At 40.8% G+C, this 21739-nt stretch overlaps 1 protein-coding gene across 4 annotated transcripts in view; it reads right to left on the bottom strand.

Moving 5' to 3' along the window:
* Nucleotides 1-21739, bottom strand: part of LOC111269886 (puromycin-sensitive aminopeptidase-like protein) — a 46867-nt gene that overhangs the window by 13330 nt on the left and 11798 nt on the right. For all 4 annotated transcript variants that reach the window (XR_015314717.1, XM_022849789.2, XM_022849785.2 and 1 more), the window contains exons 2-3: nucleotides 8545-8689; nucleotides 5840-6005 (exon numbers count right to left, since the gene is read on the bottom strand). Coding sequence is in view for 3 of the 4 variants with exons in the window: in XM_022849789.2 (XP_022705524.1) it covers nucleotides 5840-6005; nucleotides 8545-8689 (311 nt within the window). In the remaining variant the exon portion in view is untranslated. The remainder of the gene's footprint in view (nucleotides 1-5839; nucleotides 6006-8544; nucleotides 8690-21739) is intronic.

Here is a 21739-nt window from a genome sequence, read left to right as displayed (position 1 = left end):
TATAGTAATAATGCAAATTTTCTTTCGAAATGGACAGGTTATAATTGATGGTCTCGGGGGATGTTATGAGGGGCTAATTACTATGTCTTGGTATTGTTGCCGTACGATATTATGTTCCGATTATCGAAGTTCCTACCTTAATAGACCATAAACAATTATACATTTCCGTTATTCAAAATACCCAAAGGGGCTATGTCTTTCACAAGTAATACCTGAAGAGGCATCGTCGAATAGGTAAATGAATATAAATATGGGACGACCACGTCCTGCAAAGGGTAACTGAATTTTAGGGATAGTTTTTTATCTTTGCGAAACCGGACAACGAATTCCTGAATAAACAGGCCTTGAATAAAACTTTCCAGAAAACATACACCTAACATATTGCAACGAAACCTTAAACGGGGACCAGTTTTTCTCTGAAATCAAGTAACAGCATAGTCATTAGAAGTAATATAATCTTTTATTTAAACTAACATGGTTTTTAAATATATTCCACTACGTCATTTTCAGTCTGCAACCTTCAGAACGTTTGGCGCGTTTTAACGGCCGTTACTTTCTGATGCATTTAGAAAGGAACGTCTGAAAAAATCGATTCCGTTTTTCCGGTGCCATATCATTGATCGGTCGTAAACTTACGCTGTCTGATATGATACGATAAATTCTAGAAAAAAAAGTCCGATGGCTTCATATTAGCTTAGCTGCTTGTTATAGAAAAAGCACTCTCGTATGCAAAAACGTCATTACATACAATAACAGCACAAGCAAACCAGTTACTTAAGCGCGTGTTATTAAACGCTTTTCCACTGTATCAATGCTCATATCTGATTCCTTAATAGTTCAACACTCGCTACTCTGAGCTCAATTCGCTTCAACTCCTGACAACGATTAAATTCATTTACATCAGTAAATAGATATGGAAGCCGGTTGTATAAGCGCGTCTGCTGCGACAAGACTAGGAACGGTGCGACACAGTACTTGGTAATTCTACATCCAGTCACTACATCGGATGAATTAAAATCACTCATCTGAAGGCTACCTTCGTGAGGATGCTCTAGGGTCTTAAAGGCTCACTCTATTGAAAAGATCGTGTTAACTGCGACACCGTTCTAGTACTGCGTGTGTAGTAGACGGTGTTCATCGTGTGACGGGGTCATTTTGATAATAGGATCTTTACGCTAGTTAGACTCCTTGACATTCCTTCTCCTGTAAAGCACAGAAACTACTAGCAGAGAGTTGTTAATTGGTAAGCGGCTATTGCTGCTATGAGAATGCTATTGCTTGAAAGGTTCGAAATGTGGAGAAAAAATACGCTTGAGCTGTGAAAGCAAAATGTCTTCAATATCCTAGTCGGATAACGTCAGTGCCCGCTGTTGGCTGAACAACAACAGATCTCACGTCTCCATTAAACACAATCCGGCATCTCTTTAAAAAATGATTTCGTGCTAGTGTTAGAGAGCGTTTGAGCTTAATCTTTTCGCAACAGATGAAATCTCGCTGCTTTATCTGCAAGTCATATCAGAGTAGGAACGTGCCTGGGAAACATCTGGTCCGAGTGTAAGCTACTACCAGTTGCCAATGCTCACGTTATTAAACGAAACAACCCTAATTTCGTGTGTCGTTGGCTAGCAGGAATGAGTATTTCACGTAGATTTCTTCATAGATTCATATTATAACAGTTGATCCATTACAACACGGGCTGACTTATCGTTGTACCCCCAGCGTTTAGTGCGTGCGCTTAATTTTATGTTGCGCTGTCAAGGTCTTTTACTAGTCCCTACGGGCACGTACTGTTCGGAAGCTTAAAAGCCAACTGGGTTAGCTGGTGGCAAAACTACTGACTTTTGATGTGGCTAGGGTGCCTTGCATGAGCACGCGACAACAAGCCCGCACAGAGCCCCCGTCTTCGTGAAGCATATCGTGATGTCGAAGCAGCAGACTTAGTTATCGCGGCTGCTTAGATGCTTATCCACTTTGGCGGCAAATTCATAAATGCCGAAGAATTAGAAAGCGATGCTTCCTTGACTTTTGCTTGGTTGCCAAAATTTAGCTGTGCCATACCTTCACAATTGCACCCGCCATGGTATGCCTCTCGGGACAGTGGCAGGTGTTTTCTCTTTGGGCCTGCGGGAACAGGTGTCGGACTGTCGCGGCTTCTACTTGTAAACGACTCTAACTGCCTCGGCGTAAGAACTGACGTTTACCACAATAACAATTAATAAAAATAGCTGAATTTGCGGGTCTTCGGGCGTTAGCCAGGATCACAGTAAATCCGAGCTTATCTCCCAGTTAACCTAACAGCGCAAACATATTAATTGAATGTCTCCGCGTGAAATCCTGTAGCGGAAAATCTGGCCAATTTGGATGACCCGGCTTTCTATTAGAAGAGTAACCGTCGCCTACTTTATTCTTGAAGCTGTTCCATGCAGTCGCTTCCCACGTGTGCGGACAAGACCATACTCGGGGGTATCCCTTGTAAGTACTGCCGGTCAGTTAACGTCCCGCTATCCTCATCTAAAAGCTCAAATTTTTCTATCCAGTTTTTTGGTCGAGTCTCGTTGGACGCCAACTCGCCAACGATACCGTCTAATCACTCAGGCGCACAATCAGTCAATTCTCCCACGCTTCCATATCGCCGGCTGTCTCACCGCTGTCATCAAAATGAAGACTGCCTTTGGAGAAGATTTGTCGCGGGCTGGCGGAAATGAACGCTTCGCAACCACTGGTTCTGCGTAAATCTATACGTAGACGTATAGGTAGGTCGGACGTTAAGGTGATGGTAGTATTTACAGTAAATATCAGAGGTATCTGCTACTATGAGGCACTCGCCGAGATGAACGCAAAAGATGCAGCTCGTTATCTCCACCCTTTCGCAAGAGACTCATTAGCTGATGGCACGATAATCGAGCGCGGAGTCTAGTTTCTTGGCGAGAAAGCCAAAGGTGATCGCCGTGCCTTAATTACTTATTGGGCAGGAAAATATCCAACGTTGGCTTCAACAACGCTTTTTTGAGCTGAGGGCACTGCTTCTCTCCGAATTATTCTGCGGAACATGAGCTGCTACCCTTTAGCTTATATTTTTAAGATAACCCGCCGTAAATCGTATGCATCACAAAGTCATTGCACAGCTGAAGGCGTTACGTTTTATCGCTAATAAAAATTACAAGTGGCTAACGTACGATGGCTGTATAGCGGCTTGCTCGATTAAGTCTTCGTCCTATGTTATAAATCACTTCTCAGAGATGCGTTAAGAGATATGCAAAGTGCAACGAGGGTATCTCAGTGCAATACAATATCCTTCAACAAAACCTATGGGAACCAATACAGTGTCTTGGAAGCCTACGAAATAAGAAAACCATCAGTCTAGACAGGGTCTCCAATGAACAACTAAAACGCGCCGTCCATGTGGCACCGTGCTGGATGGCATTATTTACCGATACACTCTGAGTCCGGTGAAGAACTGCTACCTTATTAGCTGCTCCCCGGCTTGCTGAGTAAGAGACCGAATAGTTATTCTCTACACTCTATCCTAACAGATTAACATGAGTTCTGGAGCGAACGCTTTACAAAAATGGCGCGCAGCGTCTTAATGGCCGACGTCGGAAGAGCATTTGCCATACAGCGTAATCCGTTATGCGTGGTCTTCATCGACTCTAAAGCAGCTTTCGACTCGGTTAAACTCGAGAAAAGGTCATACTCACAGTGGCCGTCGTGGCTGTCCTTACAAAAATTCTCGACCTTTCTTTTGCGATTTTACCGAAAAATAGAATAACCATCAACGACAGAGTGACCGATACCCTTTACACAAATAATCAGCCTGGCTGAGCCAGACCTCGTTGAGAAGCCAATTACTATTTTCCATCGTGCTGATCAGATAAGAGGGCCGAGGGAAGTTTTATCGTATGGGGCACGTGCCCCACCGTTAGGAAGAGCGGACAACCTCGAATAATTAAATCGCGTCCAAGCTTCGCTCCTCAAAAAACCTTTGGAACTACATATAGCGGCCCAAAATTGCCTTATGTATCTCCTAGTTGACATGCCCTTACAATCCCGAAAGTCTGCATCGCTGTAAGCGGCCGCTAAGGGAAGCCTGTAAGACTAGCTTCAAGAGCTGGGAGCAATTTTTTGCTTCAGATAGGACGAGGAGAAACAACGAGAGGAAAAGGACGAATTATCTAGATAAACATATCGTCAATCGCTTTGCCGTGTATGTGTTCTACCATAGACTCTGCAAAAAAGCAGATTTCCAGGAGCCTGATGGAACATTTAGGTGCATCGAACGCGGGGGAGATTTTGATAGATATCCTGCTACGCATTGCCCCTACCATCATTGCTAGAACATCTAGCAAATGTCTCAAAACAATTTTATCAACTCAACAAGTTTCGTGTAACCCACATGACGCAAACTGTGTTCGATGGTCTGATTGATTTCTCCTGCTATCGATTTACTTCAAAAAGCTATAGGTAGATGGCATACAAAAGCGTGAGAGATGGGTGTATGGCTGTCCACAAGCTGCCAAAGCACCAGCTTAAGTGTGTAAAAAACATAGAAGAATACCTCGAATATGTTGGAAAATAATTTTTCGACCGTAGACACGTGTATTGTTTTTGTGCGGGCCTTAAACTTGCGTCATTTGTGGTTAAGAGCATATATTTGGCTCATACATTATAAAAGGCTTTTTCTGAATAGAACAATGTAACCATCATCTATGATGGTCCTTTTAGGCCTTTATCAGCAGCAGACTAGATGCTATAAACAACAGGTTGATACGCTCGGCTCTTAGCTGTCGTGGTACCACTAAATAGCATCTGGTTTTACTAGACGTCTCGTAATGCAATGCACCCTCTTGCCTATACAATGTATAGGTTGTTTGGCTTTGATCATAATATTGGCGCTGTTATCCGTGTTTTTAGTCGATCAGCCCTCGCCTGTATTTCACTCACTTTGTATTTTGCAGCGAGCGATGCGTCACGAGCGCTAGGAAACAAACACTTACCTAAATCATGACAAAAGCATTATGCCATACCCAAAAAAATTGTTATAATACCAAACGAGACATAATAGTCGTACATAGAGTGTGAAAAAATGGGAAACAACAAATGAAGGTTCCCTTCTGTTTAGAAATCAAGCGGTGCTTCGCAGTAGCGACTCGCACTACCAACCAGTAATCCTATCTGCTAAGTATTATTGTTGAATGATCCTTGTGTGCTTGCCTGTGTTTAGAAGGATTATTTAGAGACATCTTTTGATTTATATATTAGAAGGCCAAGTGAAACGCCAGAAAAATATCGCAGCGATGAGTCACACTTTTCGCTTTTTAACATACATACAGGATTCATTTGACGCGTCCATATTATTAAAATCGAACAAGTGATCCTCAAGATTGGGCCTGTACTTCGTTTCCATAAACGCGCCGTGTGGCTCCTACTACACCATTTATATGACACTTGCATATATTGTGTTTTTGGCACAGTGAACGTATTAAAACGTTTAAACAAGTAACCAATGCACACGTATCTATACCTCAATAAAATCGTTTACTTTCTAAATTTGGTGTGATGTACACCTAGCGTTTATTTGCATCTCATATAATCAGTGAACAGACACCGTAGCGATCTGAGCGCATTAAGGTTCAGAAATGGATGAAATTTAGTTAGTACAAAGAAGGCGGATGGGCAACACTGTAAATAGTTGTGTACATACACAAAATGAGCGATTATTCGCAAATTTAAATTGGCAGTAAGTTTTTTTTTGTTCTTTAAAATCCATGGAAGTTTTAAAAGTGTACTGAGCTTCATTAGTTTAAGTAAAGCTGAAACACAACCTTGGCACGCAACTTACCGAGTGGTAAGTCTTCATCGAAGACGAACTCTAGACGCTCCTCGTCGGCCAATGTTTGAACCTTGATTGGTCGCAGCACTTCACCGGTTGAGGTTACTGTGAACGTCGGATTCTTTATGTCAAGTTCCTGACTATCAAGTTTGATAGTACGGGACACTTCGTTCACCTAAAAAGGTAGTCCATAATGTTTCTGGTGATAACCGAAAACAAGAGGAATGCATGCACGAAACGTTATCAAGACATTTTGCGACACAGTAAACGAAAGAGTAAACCAGATCAAAGAGTTTTTAAATCCGAACTCTTGGTCTATCAGATTAAAAGTCACCTTGACATAGCTAAGGCTACCGTTCATCTCTTTGATGAATAATTACCTTTTACGGCGTTTCTCATGTTGATTGCGCAGTCAATACGCCCGTAAACGATATGGCTTATTATCAGAGCGTTTTTTGCCGGAATATATTTCTCCATAACTGGCTCAGCGTTAAGCACAATACGGAATAATGCGTGTAGCGTACGTGTACCCAATAATATACGTATACTACGACTACAAGAATCAATGTTTGCTTCCGACATTTTCTGCCCTGCGATTTTCATTGTCCGGGCCTCAAGTGGTCAAGAAATCGCCGCCTCGGCGGCAGCGCGACTTCCTGCACACTCTGCCAACCGTCCCAATACAGACTGTAGCCTTGCGGCTTGGTTAATTATTTTGCCCATTGTAGATTTGACCTCCACCAACTACTACGGGGACAAGTGCGATCGGTTCGTTCTGCAGCTTCCTTATATAGGAATAGTGACGGAAATAGCTAAAATTAAATACATAACAATATATATAAACGTAAGCCTTATGACGCTAGGGAACGGACGTCAGAACCGATTGCATGGTACGAAAAATTAACCAGGTAAGTCAGTGAATCGTTCACAATGCCGCGAATACAACTCGCTAGTTAGATCACCTACGATCTCTACACTTCTCGGTAACCCAACTACGCGACATCACTCGACCTTGGAGGAAAGCCTGCTTCAAATTCAAAAACAGTATCCTATGGCAGAGGTCAATACTTTCATCGAGCATTGAGCCATTTAAAACGATAACGTAATGTCAGCGATATGTGCAGGCTCGCTCGGGAGTCCGGGATGCAATTCGCTCGTATGTGCCCTAAACCCTAACATTAGTGAGTCATACAAATGACTAACTGAAAACAACGCTCCTATGTTCGAACTCTACACGATCACCTATCACGGTCTAATTCAACAATATATCTGGATAGGTGCTGGGAACACTCTGTTTTATCCACACATCGATAGCTTTCGCGGTCAACGCCAACAAACCCAAGCAACACGCTTGAAATACTCGGTGGCACCGTACAATATATAGCTGTGAAACTTCTACCACAATTCTAGATCTGTTTTTTTTCTTCACCCGACCCAGAAAAGCTCGAGCCTATCATCAGACCGGTAGACAACGACGAGTGTTATATGAAATTACTTGGATGAATTGTCAACGTGGTTCTTTACATAAAAGTAAATATAAATGACCATAACACAAGCAGTCATCCAAGCTAGATAAGCAAATTAGGCAAAATCTCATTTTTTTAATCCGGACGATATATAGATAGAGTTGTATTTCTGTACGTCTTCATGGCTGCAGAAGACAGTTCCAGACAGAGATTTATAGTTAATATCCGTAATTAAAGCTTATTACTGATAACGAAGGACTAACATCTAACTTCACTAGCTAACTAAAGACTGTAGATAAACGGCAAGGATGCCGCTATAGAAATACGGAGGGGTCCAAATCATGATGATTCTTCAGACGCTATCGTCACGCGATGCCTTTCAGATGATAAGTTCAGATCGATATTGATTCGTGTGTGCACGGATAATTATTCGCAAGAATCCAACAAAAAATTTTTCCTCAAACCTGGTTAGTTGCTCATTCCAGGACAACCATACCATGCTGATTTTGTGATGCAAACTGGTTTGCCCCCATTTATCACTGGTCAAATAATTGCTAAATATAGTCTCCGTATCTATCTCACGTTACTCGGTGGCCTATTGCCATTGAAAGGTCGAATGTATCCGTGAGCATTCTAATAATAACCACTAATCAATCGAATGCTAGAACTGATAAATAGAACATTTAAACCGTACATCGCGGATCGTCGATCTAGCTACAGAGAAACCTCCCAAGAATCCTTCGAGTTCCTTGAAGTTTCGAGAAGCCGCCGATGTGATTTTATCGCTTTGACGAATGCCGAAACAAATCCCTATCAGAGGCAAATTCATATTTGTAAACTGTTGAAATTGAACTGACATCTCCCTCATCGTGTATTATAGAGCGGAGTTAGCCCACTGAGCTTCTTTCTAAGCAAGATCATAGCCTAAAATGATGGGCTACACTTGAAAAAATCATTAGTCATACTACTTTCTTAGGTTGCGTCATGGTCACTCGATGTATACGATCGGTCTAAGCGTCACGAAAAAGGCTTTGCACAGTGATGTCTATCAAGTCGGCATTGTTAATATTCAGGTAGCGTCTCGAAAATCATGTAGCTCGGGCAGCTGCCAGATGTGGGTTGCAACTCAGATTGGGGCTGAGTTTAGGTAGGTAGAACTCGTTTCTAAATAATACTCCCCACCCAAAAATAACGAATTGAGTTTTTATTATTAATTAATTACGCTCGTTTGGAAACAAAATCAAATACCTTAATAGCGATGCTGACGGAACCATCGAAGACAAATCTATTCAGGTCAGGCTTCAGTGTTATGTTATAACTGACAGGTAAAACATTTCGTGGAAGTCGGGTAAATGTTTTGTACTTTACAGATGCTGACGACGTGCCCGAATTTCTGAAATCAAAATGGGCATCAATTAGTGTAACGGTCCTTTAGTCTCTATTGCGATAGTAACTGTTTTAGGCGTACTATCATTGACTGGCTATAGCACTGGCTTAATAAAAATCGATTCCAAACGCTATATGTTAGTTGTGTTATTACGATATTAATACGATAGCCACCGGGAAATCACGCCTCTGACCCATGCTACACTTACTTCCACATCATTTGCCACCTTACCTCTTCTATATACACTGTACACACAGTGTATACAAAACCCAAGACTTGCCGCGAATCATAGTCGACTATAAAGGGGCAAACACTTGGCAGAAAAAGGAACAGATCTGCCAAAACAGGGTGCACAGAACAGTATGGGTCTCGGTGTAAGCGATCTTACAACTGAATAGCAATTATGAATTTATAGAATAGCGTTAACCTAGCTGACATTCTATGGGTATATTCTATCTGTTGGGTATGGCTTTCTAAGCTTGCGGTTATGACGTTCGAAAAGCTTTACGTATCCATAGCCTTGCACTTCTAGTTTAAGCTATGTCCTGATCCGTTTCAAGCATTAGAAAACTCGCAATAAAGTATTATGATTTGGAAGCTATGATTAGCAATCGCACGCCATATATACACTCGTTCTACTTTTTCTTATTTCAACTTAGTTTTAAGGTTAGAGAAAAAAAAAGTTAGAAGCTAACGTTCATAGCCTATTTATATCATACAAGAGGTACTTGGGATTAAATTGGATCGGCGATCTTGAACTGAGTAAGCTTTCGGGCAACTGCCTAACAGACGTACGTTCCATACAGTATTGTTTGATACCGCTACCCCATATGTTGAGTTCCAGCCTGTAGTCAAATGCAATTGACTGTGAACAGTAGAGAGATGTGGCCTAATGTGGCGTTGATAAGCGGCAACCAACGGGAGCATAGAAAACCGGGAGTCGTGTCCAATTGAATTGCTACGATGGACGCATTTCATGGTCACCTGCTTCTAGACGTCGGTAGAGGTACTATGCCATGACAGGTTGTTCCCTAACACTGTGCTCATGGCTTTAAGCACCCTATAACAGAAGCATGTACATACCTAACCAGCATTAAATGCGGGCAAAAAGCAGTCGTCCGCACCTATATCACATCGTATTGTATGTTGGCCAGCATTACAGGTTATATTGCAATCCCACTTCGTTCGTGGTGCAGGGGATGCAGTGTTAAGGCTGAAAACCTGCACTGAACAGCTCTCTTTTCTACGAATTTATATCATATTTGTAGCTATTAGGTCAGGCAGATTTTCTAGCTGAGCTTGATCTAACTTACGTGTACGAAAAAAGATAATACAACGCACAACCTTCGGAGAGATACGATGGAATACAGACCCAGGTTTATTCATGGTACTGCATTTTTAACGATGCTCGATGAAGTACTCGGATGAAAAAACACGATAAAATGAGTGATACCATCATTTTTAGATTACAGCAACATCGTCATAACCATATCTGGGCCTTAATTATAGGCCAGTGATAGTGTTACGTGCGTCCGCATTGGTTTCTGACTGCCGCCTAGCAAAGAAGTATTCATGTAATAAAGATCTCTTTCAGCAATCAACCTAACTAAGAGTAAGTGCAGCCGTTTAGAGCTGAATTTTATATATGCTCGATTTTTGTATACTTGTATGCATATATAATTTTTAGCTCTTTTTTTAGCCTTTTTCTTCACTGCGAAATTCGAGCACCCCAGAACAAACTGTTTACATAACGTAGTTTTTTTCTCCGGATTTTAGCCTATCGGTGTAGTATACACTTCTGATATTTACACAACATAGCGCGTCACTCGAACCGACAGCGCACATACATAGACAGACCCCGCTATCCCCCGCATATACATCCATCAATATACGTACTTGAATTCTTGCCTATTACCATAATTTATATCACACAGAAGCGCTGTATGTCAACGTTCAAGCAAAGGGTAACGAAGTGCTTCCACTCGGCAGTGCACGACAGGTGCATTTTAGCTGTAGCCCATGCTGTCGACATGTAACACGCCCGGATCTTACACCGCGGACTGTTGTTGAAACAGTTGTTGAGTAAACACGATAACCCTTACGATGCCGGTTGGCTAAACGTGTCTCCCCCTGGTGAGCTGAAACTCGAACAATCTGCAACTCGATGCTCAACTACTGCTAGGTAGAAAGCCAAGGTAGTAGCAAAGGTCGAGAGCCAGCGTTGGTAAACAATCGTTGGGCAAAATCTTGGGAATGGTGGACAAAATATTGAGCTGTCTCTTAACGCACGTCGATAAACGTGTCGTTAAGCAGTGCATTAAATCCTGTACGCTGGATTCTAAATCAAGATGACCAAAGATAGGATAATAAGCACGAGAATGATAAATCGCCTCCAAAAGAACAGTGGAAAAGGAACTAGACAGATCCTGTGATCAATCGAATACGAGAGACCTGAGCTTAACTGCCAATCAGTAAAAAGTACGAGGCTAGATTAGTAGAGAAGAACGTTGAGTTCATTGAATAACGTACCGACAGAAGGAGAGACGCTATGTGAAATCGTTAACTTAGATGTTACGTTGCACATGAGTACAACCTTCTTGCGAATCCCGAATCCACGAAATGTCAAAGCTGCAAATGTGCAATATCTCATGATTTGAACAGTCTTCCTGTCTATTTAGCTAGTAAAAATTTAATTGTTTTTCCTCGTGATTTCCCAAGATGTTACTGCCGCTCTGACACTGTCCTTCGCTCTCATTGGCGTTATAAGTAACCTGTTTCTTTATCGAAGTTTAACTTTACATTGTTAGCGAATCTGACTAAAAAAGTTTGATTAATAATAGAGACTATTGATTGATGAGCATTAGTGTAAACAGGGCCAGCAATTTTCAGTTTTTAAAAAACTACTATCGTGGCCAGCAGGCCTTTGAGGATCTCTCTTCAGTGCTGAAGATACACCGGTTTTGCTTAACTGGCAGGCATGACAACTTACAACCTCGTAACGACTATGGGCTTTTTGCACAAACGGAAACAAATACGGGCAAACTAGAACAACACTAAAATCCGGCTATGCGATGGCTTTTGACTCTCATACGTGAATGTGGTTACTCAAAAAAAAAAAAAAAAAAAGAAAAGAAGCACGTCAGATTTATGTACAACACATATTATCCGTGTTTAGAAGCACATAGAACAGGTTGAACCGACAAATGTGAAGAGGGGCTGCTGAGTTATTAGCTTACGAGGCAAAACAAAAAAACACTGCACTTAGTAAATCACACACGTCAACGTAAACGACGATAAATTCATCTGTGTTCACGTTATCGTTTTCCAGAAAAACCTCTACCTAGTAATTTGCACATTCGAATTTGAGACATGTAAATGTTAATGTGTTTGGCTCGTTTTCTGATGATGTGCTACTGCAGCTCCGGACATTAACATCGAAACACTCGTTTTTTTACATGAGCACATGGCGCGTATCGTACTAAACCTCGTATCTAATATGTAGATGGCTTTATTAAACTTCATCTAGCAAATATGAACGGCCACAGAACACAACATTCAAATCTCGCTTTTGTTTAGAACGCACATAAGTCAAACTGATCCGAGCAGATACCAACTCCAAAGCTTTTAAACCGCCAACTCGGCTGAAGTAAAGAACTTCAAATCATTAGGGACATACACAGCTTATGGGACACATCATGGCGATAGGTTAGCTAATAGCGCTATCTCACTGGAGAGGGGACGTTCACTATAATCGATAAGTTTGAAATTCAGAGCGTTTGAGGCACCTTCTACTTCTATTTTTGGCAAACATTTAGATGATGTTTTTGTAGCCACGATATAAATAGCATGTCCAAATGTGGCTGCAATCCAATGGGCTAGGAGGTTGCGTACTTTACATAGGGGTTTCATATCAAATTATAGGAATGGAAAAGCACAAGTACAACCGGCGCGAAGAAACTTTAACTCACTACACTTATCAGTTCATTTAAAGAAACAAGACGTCCTAAACGAGTATAAGTGATTTTTAGCTTAAGCCCTTTTACACGAAACGTTTTCCGTATCGTCTTTTCGGCCATGTTTTAGGACACCTGCCGGGAGGAATCTAGCCTAATTAACTTGGTACCCAGCAGACCTACACACGCAATAATAAGGTGACCTAAACGCCTTCCTGTGGCAGTAGGGTAATTACTTTTCAGTTTATTTGAATTTTTCCATGTCATGTCAGTCACTAAATCAACCAAATGCCGATGGATACTAGAGCTTGTACTGCATAGAGTATAGAGAGTATACAGATAGCGGGTCAAACCTACTCTGCTAGTGAGACATCCATGAGGTTACGAGAGAATCCTTCGTCGGAGGGATTTGAAGCTGCGTTAGGATAGGGAGACATGAAAAATGATTACGCTCGTAATACACCAGTATTTACTGTAGCTAAAAACGGCTAGCCAACATAGTTTTAGTTCAACAAACTATCAGTCATCGAATGAGAGAAGACTGTGCCAAGAAGAACAGAATCGGCAGTAATGTTTATAAAATTTTACGTTAAAAACCATTCCAGATGGGTGCACAAATAGCTTCCACGTTCATTTGAAGTCATAACGACAACATCAACAAACTAACTACTGCTTCAGTCCAAGTGCCTTATTTATTAACAGTTGACTTTCTGACTTAAGAATAACTTCACTTCTGATATGTGTGGCATTCATTCTTTCAGATGTTACTCGGACTTCGCGTAGCTGCCAGAGCCGCATGCTACAAAACAAAAATTCTGCTATATTTTAACTTGGCAAAGAGGCTGACAAACAGGCAGCAAGTGGCAACAAAGGATGTCAAATCACAGATCAGACAAGCTTCGTGTAACAGGGAAAAGAGGAAGCTGGCTAACAAAAGAGTCTGTCCGGACACAGTTGACCTAAATCCAATGATTGCTCAGCTTTAGAGAGCAGGGTGATTTGACAGATTGGCATAGTCATTCCATGAAAATTGAGTTTGGATACGCTCCCCTAGATCTCCTATACAGATATAAAGCTGATCCTTAAACCTTATTAGTAACCCTTTGCCCTTGAGAAAGAAACACAATATATAGAGTTTAGACAATTTTAAATTCAGTCTTTGTTTAGGTTTAATAACATCCAAACTGTCATACAGTAATATACGTACGAACGTAGACGGAAATGAAGATCGTCTATATGATGACGTCTATGAAGATATATAGAAAACTTATCTATATAAGTTTAAAGTCACATATCTCAAGTTACATACATCGTACTGATGTCATTTGAAAGCCGAGACTTTGCAATATGGATACAAATTACAGGAACGCCTTCATTTAGATTTAGAAAAATAGCAACTTTAAGATAACTACAATTTTTGTTCGAGTTCGTTATAGTTTACGATCTTATTACAATAGAGGCATAAATATGGCTAAAGCCGATAAAAAAAAAAAAATATGCCGTTCATGGTCAAGATGCTACATCAGAAAACGAACGGCCTAAATATGGCGTCGCTTTTATTTTGGAAATCTCACCGTATTAATCGACCAATTACATAAAAGGCAATGGTCAAATAACTATCAAAGCGGAGCGAGGCCGACACGCGGTTAACGATTAATTATATCACCAGAAATAAAAATCTACCACCAAACGATCTAAAACTATTTGAAGAAAGCCGGGTGTCGAAAAGAAGTTCGATATTCGGGCGCCACAGAAATTGACGCAGGAGAATTTACCTCTTGAATTTCGATCTGTCAAACTCCCATAACAAATTCGAGCCATTTCTAAAACGTGTGACCACGGATAATGAGGGGCTGACCGTACACGATAGACAATGACCTTCACAATCTGTGTCCAAGCCTAGACTGAGAAGATTACAGCAAGCCATCGAAAAAGATAAACTCGAGCTGATAAGAAACAAGGCGTTATCTTCTACCGTGAAAGTGCCAGTATATACACATCTCTTTAGCTTCATGAAAAAAATTAAGAGAACCTGAATACAAAAAAATTTCGTGCATCAACCATATAGCTTAGATTTTACACTTTCAGACTATCATCCGTTTCGCTTCTATAGAACTTCTTTAGCTTAGTTTTAATGAACGGATGCAAAAATCGCTTGGCACAATTTTTTGCCAAAAAATCATAGATATTCCGCAACGATCGAATTACGATATTATCAGAGAAATGCCAGAAGAGCATCGATCAAAATGTTTGCTTTCTAACTAATACTGATATAACGTGCAAATATATTTTAGTTTTTGCTTTAAAACAGTTAATACTTTTCGTGAATTCATATAGCATTGTGGCCTAATTTGTAGGGTATCAGGACATGGAAAGTAGAGGGCGCCATCACGCCTTGATAATATGGGATCTAAGTTATAGTTAATGCCCCAGCGTGCTTAGAGCGAAATAATAATGCGTTTGGTTTTTTGCCACCTGCAAGCAATCTGATGGGCCATAAATGTTCAACCGCTTTTTTCCTAAGGGTCGAAATTTCTACCTCTGCTTATACTCTATGCCTCGGTACGTTGAACTTCTCTAGTTCTAGTGTTTCCCGTAGTATTTAATAAAAGCTTCCTTTAATTTATTTGAAGATTCATCTTTTTTCTCGCTTGAAGTTTCCTTTGCAGACAACACAACTTGTTTTTTTTTTTTTCATTATTTTAATAGGTTTCACTATGCATCGAAAATTAAGTACTTGCAAGATGAAAAGCTTCATAACTTTGAAGATCAACACTTTCTCCGTTTCAAAATAGACAAACTGGTGGTATATTTGGCATTTGTCATTCAGCAAACACTTCTTTCCCTAAAGGAATTTTTATTCTGTAACAAAAAAGGACTGCTCATAAACATGCAGCCTCTAATGATTTCGCATAACACAGATCTCATCAGATAACCTCAATAGTATACAATGGATCTGATGATGTCCATGAAAAGCAAGGTGACATCGAAGATCACCGTTGATGAAGGAAGGAGGAAATGTTTACAGTGTACAGAATGCTGCCTATATGAAAGTGGTGTGAGACGTGGAATCAACTATCATGCCTAGTAAAAGATTGCTGTGTTTATTGCCCGTTAACATTGAGCCCAAGCAAGCTTGTAACACAGCGGGCTAGAGCCCTTACAGGTGGATATGGAATTCATTGTTGTCCTACGATTCCCCCGCCTGGCAGGTGGCAAAGTAAAGCTAATTAAGAGTACTGCTGTCGATAATGATTACCAAATAAACGTGATCAGTAAAGAGTTGAAGAATGCAAATGTACAAAGGTAACTGATACAAATAGTAGAATAGAGTACGAGTAAGGCATAAGAAAACAAACGGAAAAAATAGCGTTCGAAAATCCGGGTGTCTTGCGCCGGTGTAGACGTCGGCGCTGCTGTCCTTAACAAAGTTTTTTTAAAACAATTTTTCAAGAGAACGTCAAAGTTGTAGCAACATTATTAAGGATTACCATATATGCATAGCCGTATTGTCCACAGGAGGCTACTGCCTCCCATCCGATGCAGTGGCGTGGGGAAGCAATAGCCGCAGTAGCTGTTGCGCCAGCCCTCCACGACGGGCATAAACACAACTACGTAGGATGAATAAAGTGTGATTTTGCTTAAACATATATAGTCTAATTTTTATCGGTTGCGGATTGGTGCGAGGCAAGGCGCGTAACACGTGGGGTGTCGACGCTCATGGGAGCTATACGGTACGTGAATGTACCACTCTTGTAACAATGTATGTTCTGGGGGAGAGGGCTGAGGTGTACATGTACTCTCTTAGACATCTCTGACCAAAATATGTGTGTTCATAAATGATTTATTATGAATCTAGGGAGTCGTAGCTCTAATGAAGCTACGTTACAACCTTTCATTTTTCCTTATTTTATTTTTTACGATGTTTATATATTTAGACATTTAGAAGACTTGCTTATAAAATAAAGAACGTTATAGTAGAAATTCGGGAGTTCGCGTGTGTCATGTTTTTGGTTTAACTCTCACTTCTTAAAGTGACCCGCCAATATGTATTTATGCAACTTAAAAGTTTCTTAAAAGAAAAAAAAAGACTTATAACAAATCATTTGAAAATGACGCGGGTTATAAATTTTACAAAAGTTCTACTGGAGTGTACATATCGAAGCTCATTGTGTTTCGGACATAGTAGCCTTTCCTATGAAGCTATACGGCTGTTGGACCTCTATGATGATACAAAATGCACGTAATACCGTTTAGAAGAAATTCGACTAATAGTACTGTTGACTGTAATAGTAACCTCAGATATATTATACAGAATTGATAACAATAGTTGGGATAAGGCTTTTTTATGCTGGAGTACATGTCACATGGTGGTAAACGTAGGCTCAATGTGCTGAATAGGTGTTCAACTATTGTTGGACGCAATGTACAACTGACACATGTATAAGCACATAAAATCAGTCAAATGACATCTCGGCAATAAGATGGATCTACAGTGCGTAGTAGAATGTTCTTTTCGTATGTACACTGCTAGACGCGTTACTGAAACAAATACGGACAACGCCCACTAAACACTGAAATTGAATCTCGGAAGCTGAGGAAACTGTTTCGCCACTCCCTAGATTACGCAAAAAATTGGCTTATCCAACTTAACTTTATACCATATTATTCATAGAGAGCTTTGCTAGCCGTCTTTGTCTGTCCTATTTTAGGATAGATTTATTCCGTTAACATAGGCAGAGGGCTTACGAATAACCCGACGCTCTTAACCTCCTCATAGCGAAATACTATTAACTTGTTTCTGTGACAAACTTAGATGATAGCCATAGAAGAATAAGTCAGGATTAACAAGAAAAAAAATCGTAAATAAAATTATTCCTTAGCGTTTGATTTGCCATCGTATCATATACTATTAGCCAGTAGCAAATTCACTAAGTTATAGAATCATATACTGTGGAGCTATATTTAACGATGAATTTCTTAGCTGCACTAATACCTCAAAGACCTCAGACCAACAAGGAAAAACCTCATCTTCGATTGTATGCATCTATTTGTTTTTCTCTCCTACGCGTCAGCTTTTGATTTTGCTCATGAACATTTAATTTCGATCGATTTAAGTACGAGGTCATGAAGTGGTTCTTCTCGTCGAGTCCTGACATTATGCTCCTCACAGATGTTTTTTGGGCTTCTGCATACCTCTTATGAGGCAGTCGAGTCGCTCTTCTCATTCTGTACTCGTATTCAAACGATCTTCGTGAAGATCACTCTTCATCTTCGCGTTGTTTATATTCATTATTGCGCAAATAAGTCCGTGTGAAATTCTCGAGCGGCAGTACTTCGCGACCCTAACATAGACAACTCTGAAACAGCATGGCAATAGCTTAGCGTTGTGTTGCCCCTCGCAAGCGTACAGTTTCGGCATGCACGTTTAACACGCCGTGGCAAAGGACAATGAACTCCTCTTTAATGGTGAACGAGCAGCTGCTTCAGCTACCGCAACTATTTATAGTTGAAATCGTGATTGCACGGCGCTAACGGCTCGTTTGTATGCAAATGCATGTTTAGTTGACAACGGACGTGTGACAAACAAAGCGGAAAACGTTGCTGTCCTTAACTCGTTCTATACGTGTTGCTTGCCTTTACGTAAGACGATTGTAATCAATCGGTGGTCCCCAAGGACGTAATGGCACTCGTCACGTGATGATACATATCGACGTATCGTGCAACAGCCAACAACAGACCGTGCGGGCTTTCCCCATACATGAGCGACACGAATACTTTGGCAATCAAATACTACTAATGTTCATCTCGTGCTATTTCATTCATCAAGCCTATTGTTTTCTATATTAATCATAATATTTCATTGTAGAACATAAGGTTGTAACAAGATGTACTGTTGTTGAATAGCGTTACCGATCTGTCTTCACATAATTCTCCATATAATAACGATACGTTACTCGACCAACACTAAACACGCAACCGTGCAATGCAGAAAGCCATCAGATTCCGTCGTCTTCACAGTAAACACGCTTCACCGTATGCGACTCTCAATATGTAAGCGAAAATCTTCTAAACTAAAAAAGCCGGCAAACTCTGCTTATTGCACTGTTTTAATGGAACAACCATTTACTCGACGTATTTGGCAATAGCTAACGACTAAGTAAAACCCGTACTAGCGAATTGAGAGGTATCTATAGGTGTAAGGATGATGAGTTAATTCCTGTGCCACACTGAAGTTGAAGGAAATCTTTCTTCATTGATTATTTTACCACGTAGCTGCTAAGGTAACCACCAAGATACAACAGTAGATCCTACTCATCAGGTCTTCGAACTAGTGAGCATCCGGTTCACTATTCGATTTACTGTGGAATCATATTTTAGACGGCTACGATAATGCGGGGGACTATGTGCACAAGCACAGCGACAGGGCGACAACTTTAGCTGTTAACGGAAATATCGAGGGCATAAAAGATGCAGGCAAAAGTTCAAGTTCGACCACAAAGTTGAACTGGCCGCTGTCCATTTCTGGGGGCTGCTTAGGTCAAAAACCCACACATTTATTCAACATCAAACCTCATCCAGAGACGTTTGACATGCTGATGTAAATGTCGTCGTTCGCCGCAATGAACAATCCAATAAAGGTTTTATCGACAGGCGTCGCACATGTGCATCGAAGTCTACCATCTATTAGTGAATAGTTTAAATTAGAATTTAATAGCGCTAAAACAACTGCCCAGAAAAATCAATTTTTATTTTCGCAGACCCATGCCGACAAGCCAGCGGCCGAGAGATTCAGCTGCATTTCATTTGAAAGTTTTTTATCTTTTGCATTTGTTAGCACAAGACTGAAGTCAACATCCTGATCTTCGCCTTCGTTTTTCTGTGTCTTCCTAAATGTCTCACGTCGAAATCTGTTCCTATCGCTCACTCATAATAAAAAAAAAGGAAGCCTCTTCGGTGAGCTTGTTTCATTTTGTTGCTTTCAAGTCGTCAAAGCAACTTCTAGACGCAAGGCTTATACGCGACGGTATAAAACATATGAACAGACACATATAAATATAATCGCATAATCCACGAAGGTGTTACTATATAATAATCGTAATAACAATAACAAACGAATAACGCAACGGAAATAATACAACTACAGCTTGTAGCGTTACCACACTTTGCATGTTCGGACATTGTTCCCTCCACGCCCGTTTGAAGTACCTGTAGCTTGTTGTGGGACATGTTGTGTTTCCCTAAAGGCTTTTGTCAAAGAACCGTGATACTAAGCAAAGCGTAGCCCCGGTTCGTAATCTGGCGGGGCGCCGATCTGCAAACGACCCCATGGAAATTCTTCACCAAACAGCGTACGGGGCTGGCCTTCGCGCTCGGGGGGTGCGAAGCGACTTAGGGTAATGGAATAGTTGTGTAACGTACATGTGTACCGAACGTGAGCACCTGAACGACATAATAGCAACTTCCAGTTTCAATATACGCTTCGTTATGCTCAATATTATTTAGGCCAGCGTCACTGAGGTGTAAGGAAACATCATCTACCGCAATATATACAAATGTGAGTATGTGTGCGCGGGCTTGCTTGTGTGTGTGTGTGTGTGTATCGTGCGTGTCTGTAGGCGTGTGTGTGTGCGTGCGTATTACGTAGCCAATACACCCCTATATTATAAATATATAAACCTAGGAACTATTACGTGTTCAATCAAAAATCTCAGAATTCTGCGAGGCTTCTCTGGAAACAACCTCGATCTGACTGAAAGCTAAAAAGAAGTGAGAGCGCTGCTGGCTTTATCCCGTCCTAGCTTATTGGTAAACGTTGCACTTCATGACATTCCGATTAGAGTACGTAGTCGACAGTGTGATTCGATTGGTTCAGTCATAGGGCCTGTTCAAGCCTTCCTTTCTTGCTAACTACATCTAAAACGTGACTTCAGTCCAGTCGCGCTAAATACATGAACGAACAGACCTGTAAATACCAGACGAGATACGTAAAACGAAGCTTCTGTAGCGGAATTACTGTTGGCGTATACCTGGCACGTGATATACGTTAAGCCGGATGTTAAAGCGTGCTTATTAGTAAACGGTTACTTGCGTGCGAAGCGAATTCAACTTACTCTATCATTGCTGGCGGTGCCGCATAGACTTCATCGTATATATACAACTAGACGGCATCCTCACATCCCTCCGTTTGTCAAATGCGCTAGCGTATAGAACGAGTAGACCTAACTATGACTGGAAACTTTTATTTCCGCAAGAAGAAACAGTATATCATAACATAAGGTGTATATAATGTCCTAGTCGTCCTATCCGCACAGTCCATTCCATGCACCCGGACATGTTTTGTCATCTGAGCCATCAGTAAGCGTCCTTATTTCTATGAGGCCCATCATTCATGATTCGTCAAAGTTTAATAGACTCGTTATAGCTAAGTGTTTATAATGGCGTTTGCCTCACCCATAAATCATTAACAAGCTTTATAATGAGTACCGTACAGACACTCAAATGCAAAGGGCTACAGAATCAATAGCAGTAAAAAAAATACGCTGTTAACCCGAGCTACGTAAAGGAGCCGTTGCCCCGCTTTTCCATTTGCGTTCGTTTAGAACGTTTATGGAGGAATTCATTCAATGGTCACTCACAACCTATTTAGCTGAGGCGATCATAATCCATTTCACTTAAGTAAATTGTCAAATAATCAGTGTGCAAGAGCAGCGCAAGAGTCTATCCAATATTCTTCACGCAAAAATGAAAAGAAATAGCGCCTATTTAGACGATCAGCCATAGCCGAGGATTAGGATTATCACGGACACAGAAAATGTTTGAACTTGTGTCACGATGTAAAATCACCAAAACATACGCGCGAAGAAAATCACACGTACTCTTCTTTTTTTCTGCCTATAAATTATCAAGCTAAAGTAAATTGTTTAAATGCGTTTAAACTGTGACTTATAATAACGGAAATCGATTCTTTCTGTAGTTAAGCATAGGTGTGCGGGCAAACTGAGGCAGTAGAAAAGTACTATCTACTTCATTGCATCTGGGCTTATTTCCTTACAACAACGATCAGTTTTAATGGTAGTTTATAGTATACAGTTTTTTTGTG

This window comes from Varroa jacobsoni, unplaced genomic scaffold (assembly GCF_002532875.2).
Source record: "Varroa jacobsoni isolate VJ856 unplaced genomic scaffold, vjacob_1.0 scaffold_1423, whole genome shotgun sequence".
Taxonomy (NCBI): Eukaryota; Metazoa; Arthropoda; class Arachnida; order Mesostigmata; family Varroidae; genus Varroa; species Varroa jacobsoni.
The sequence above is the reverse complement of the archived record's forward strand: the minus strand, read 5'-3'. Positions and strand labels throughout refer to the sequence as shown.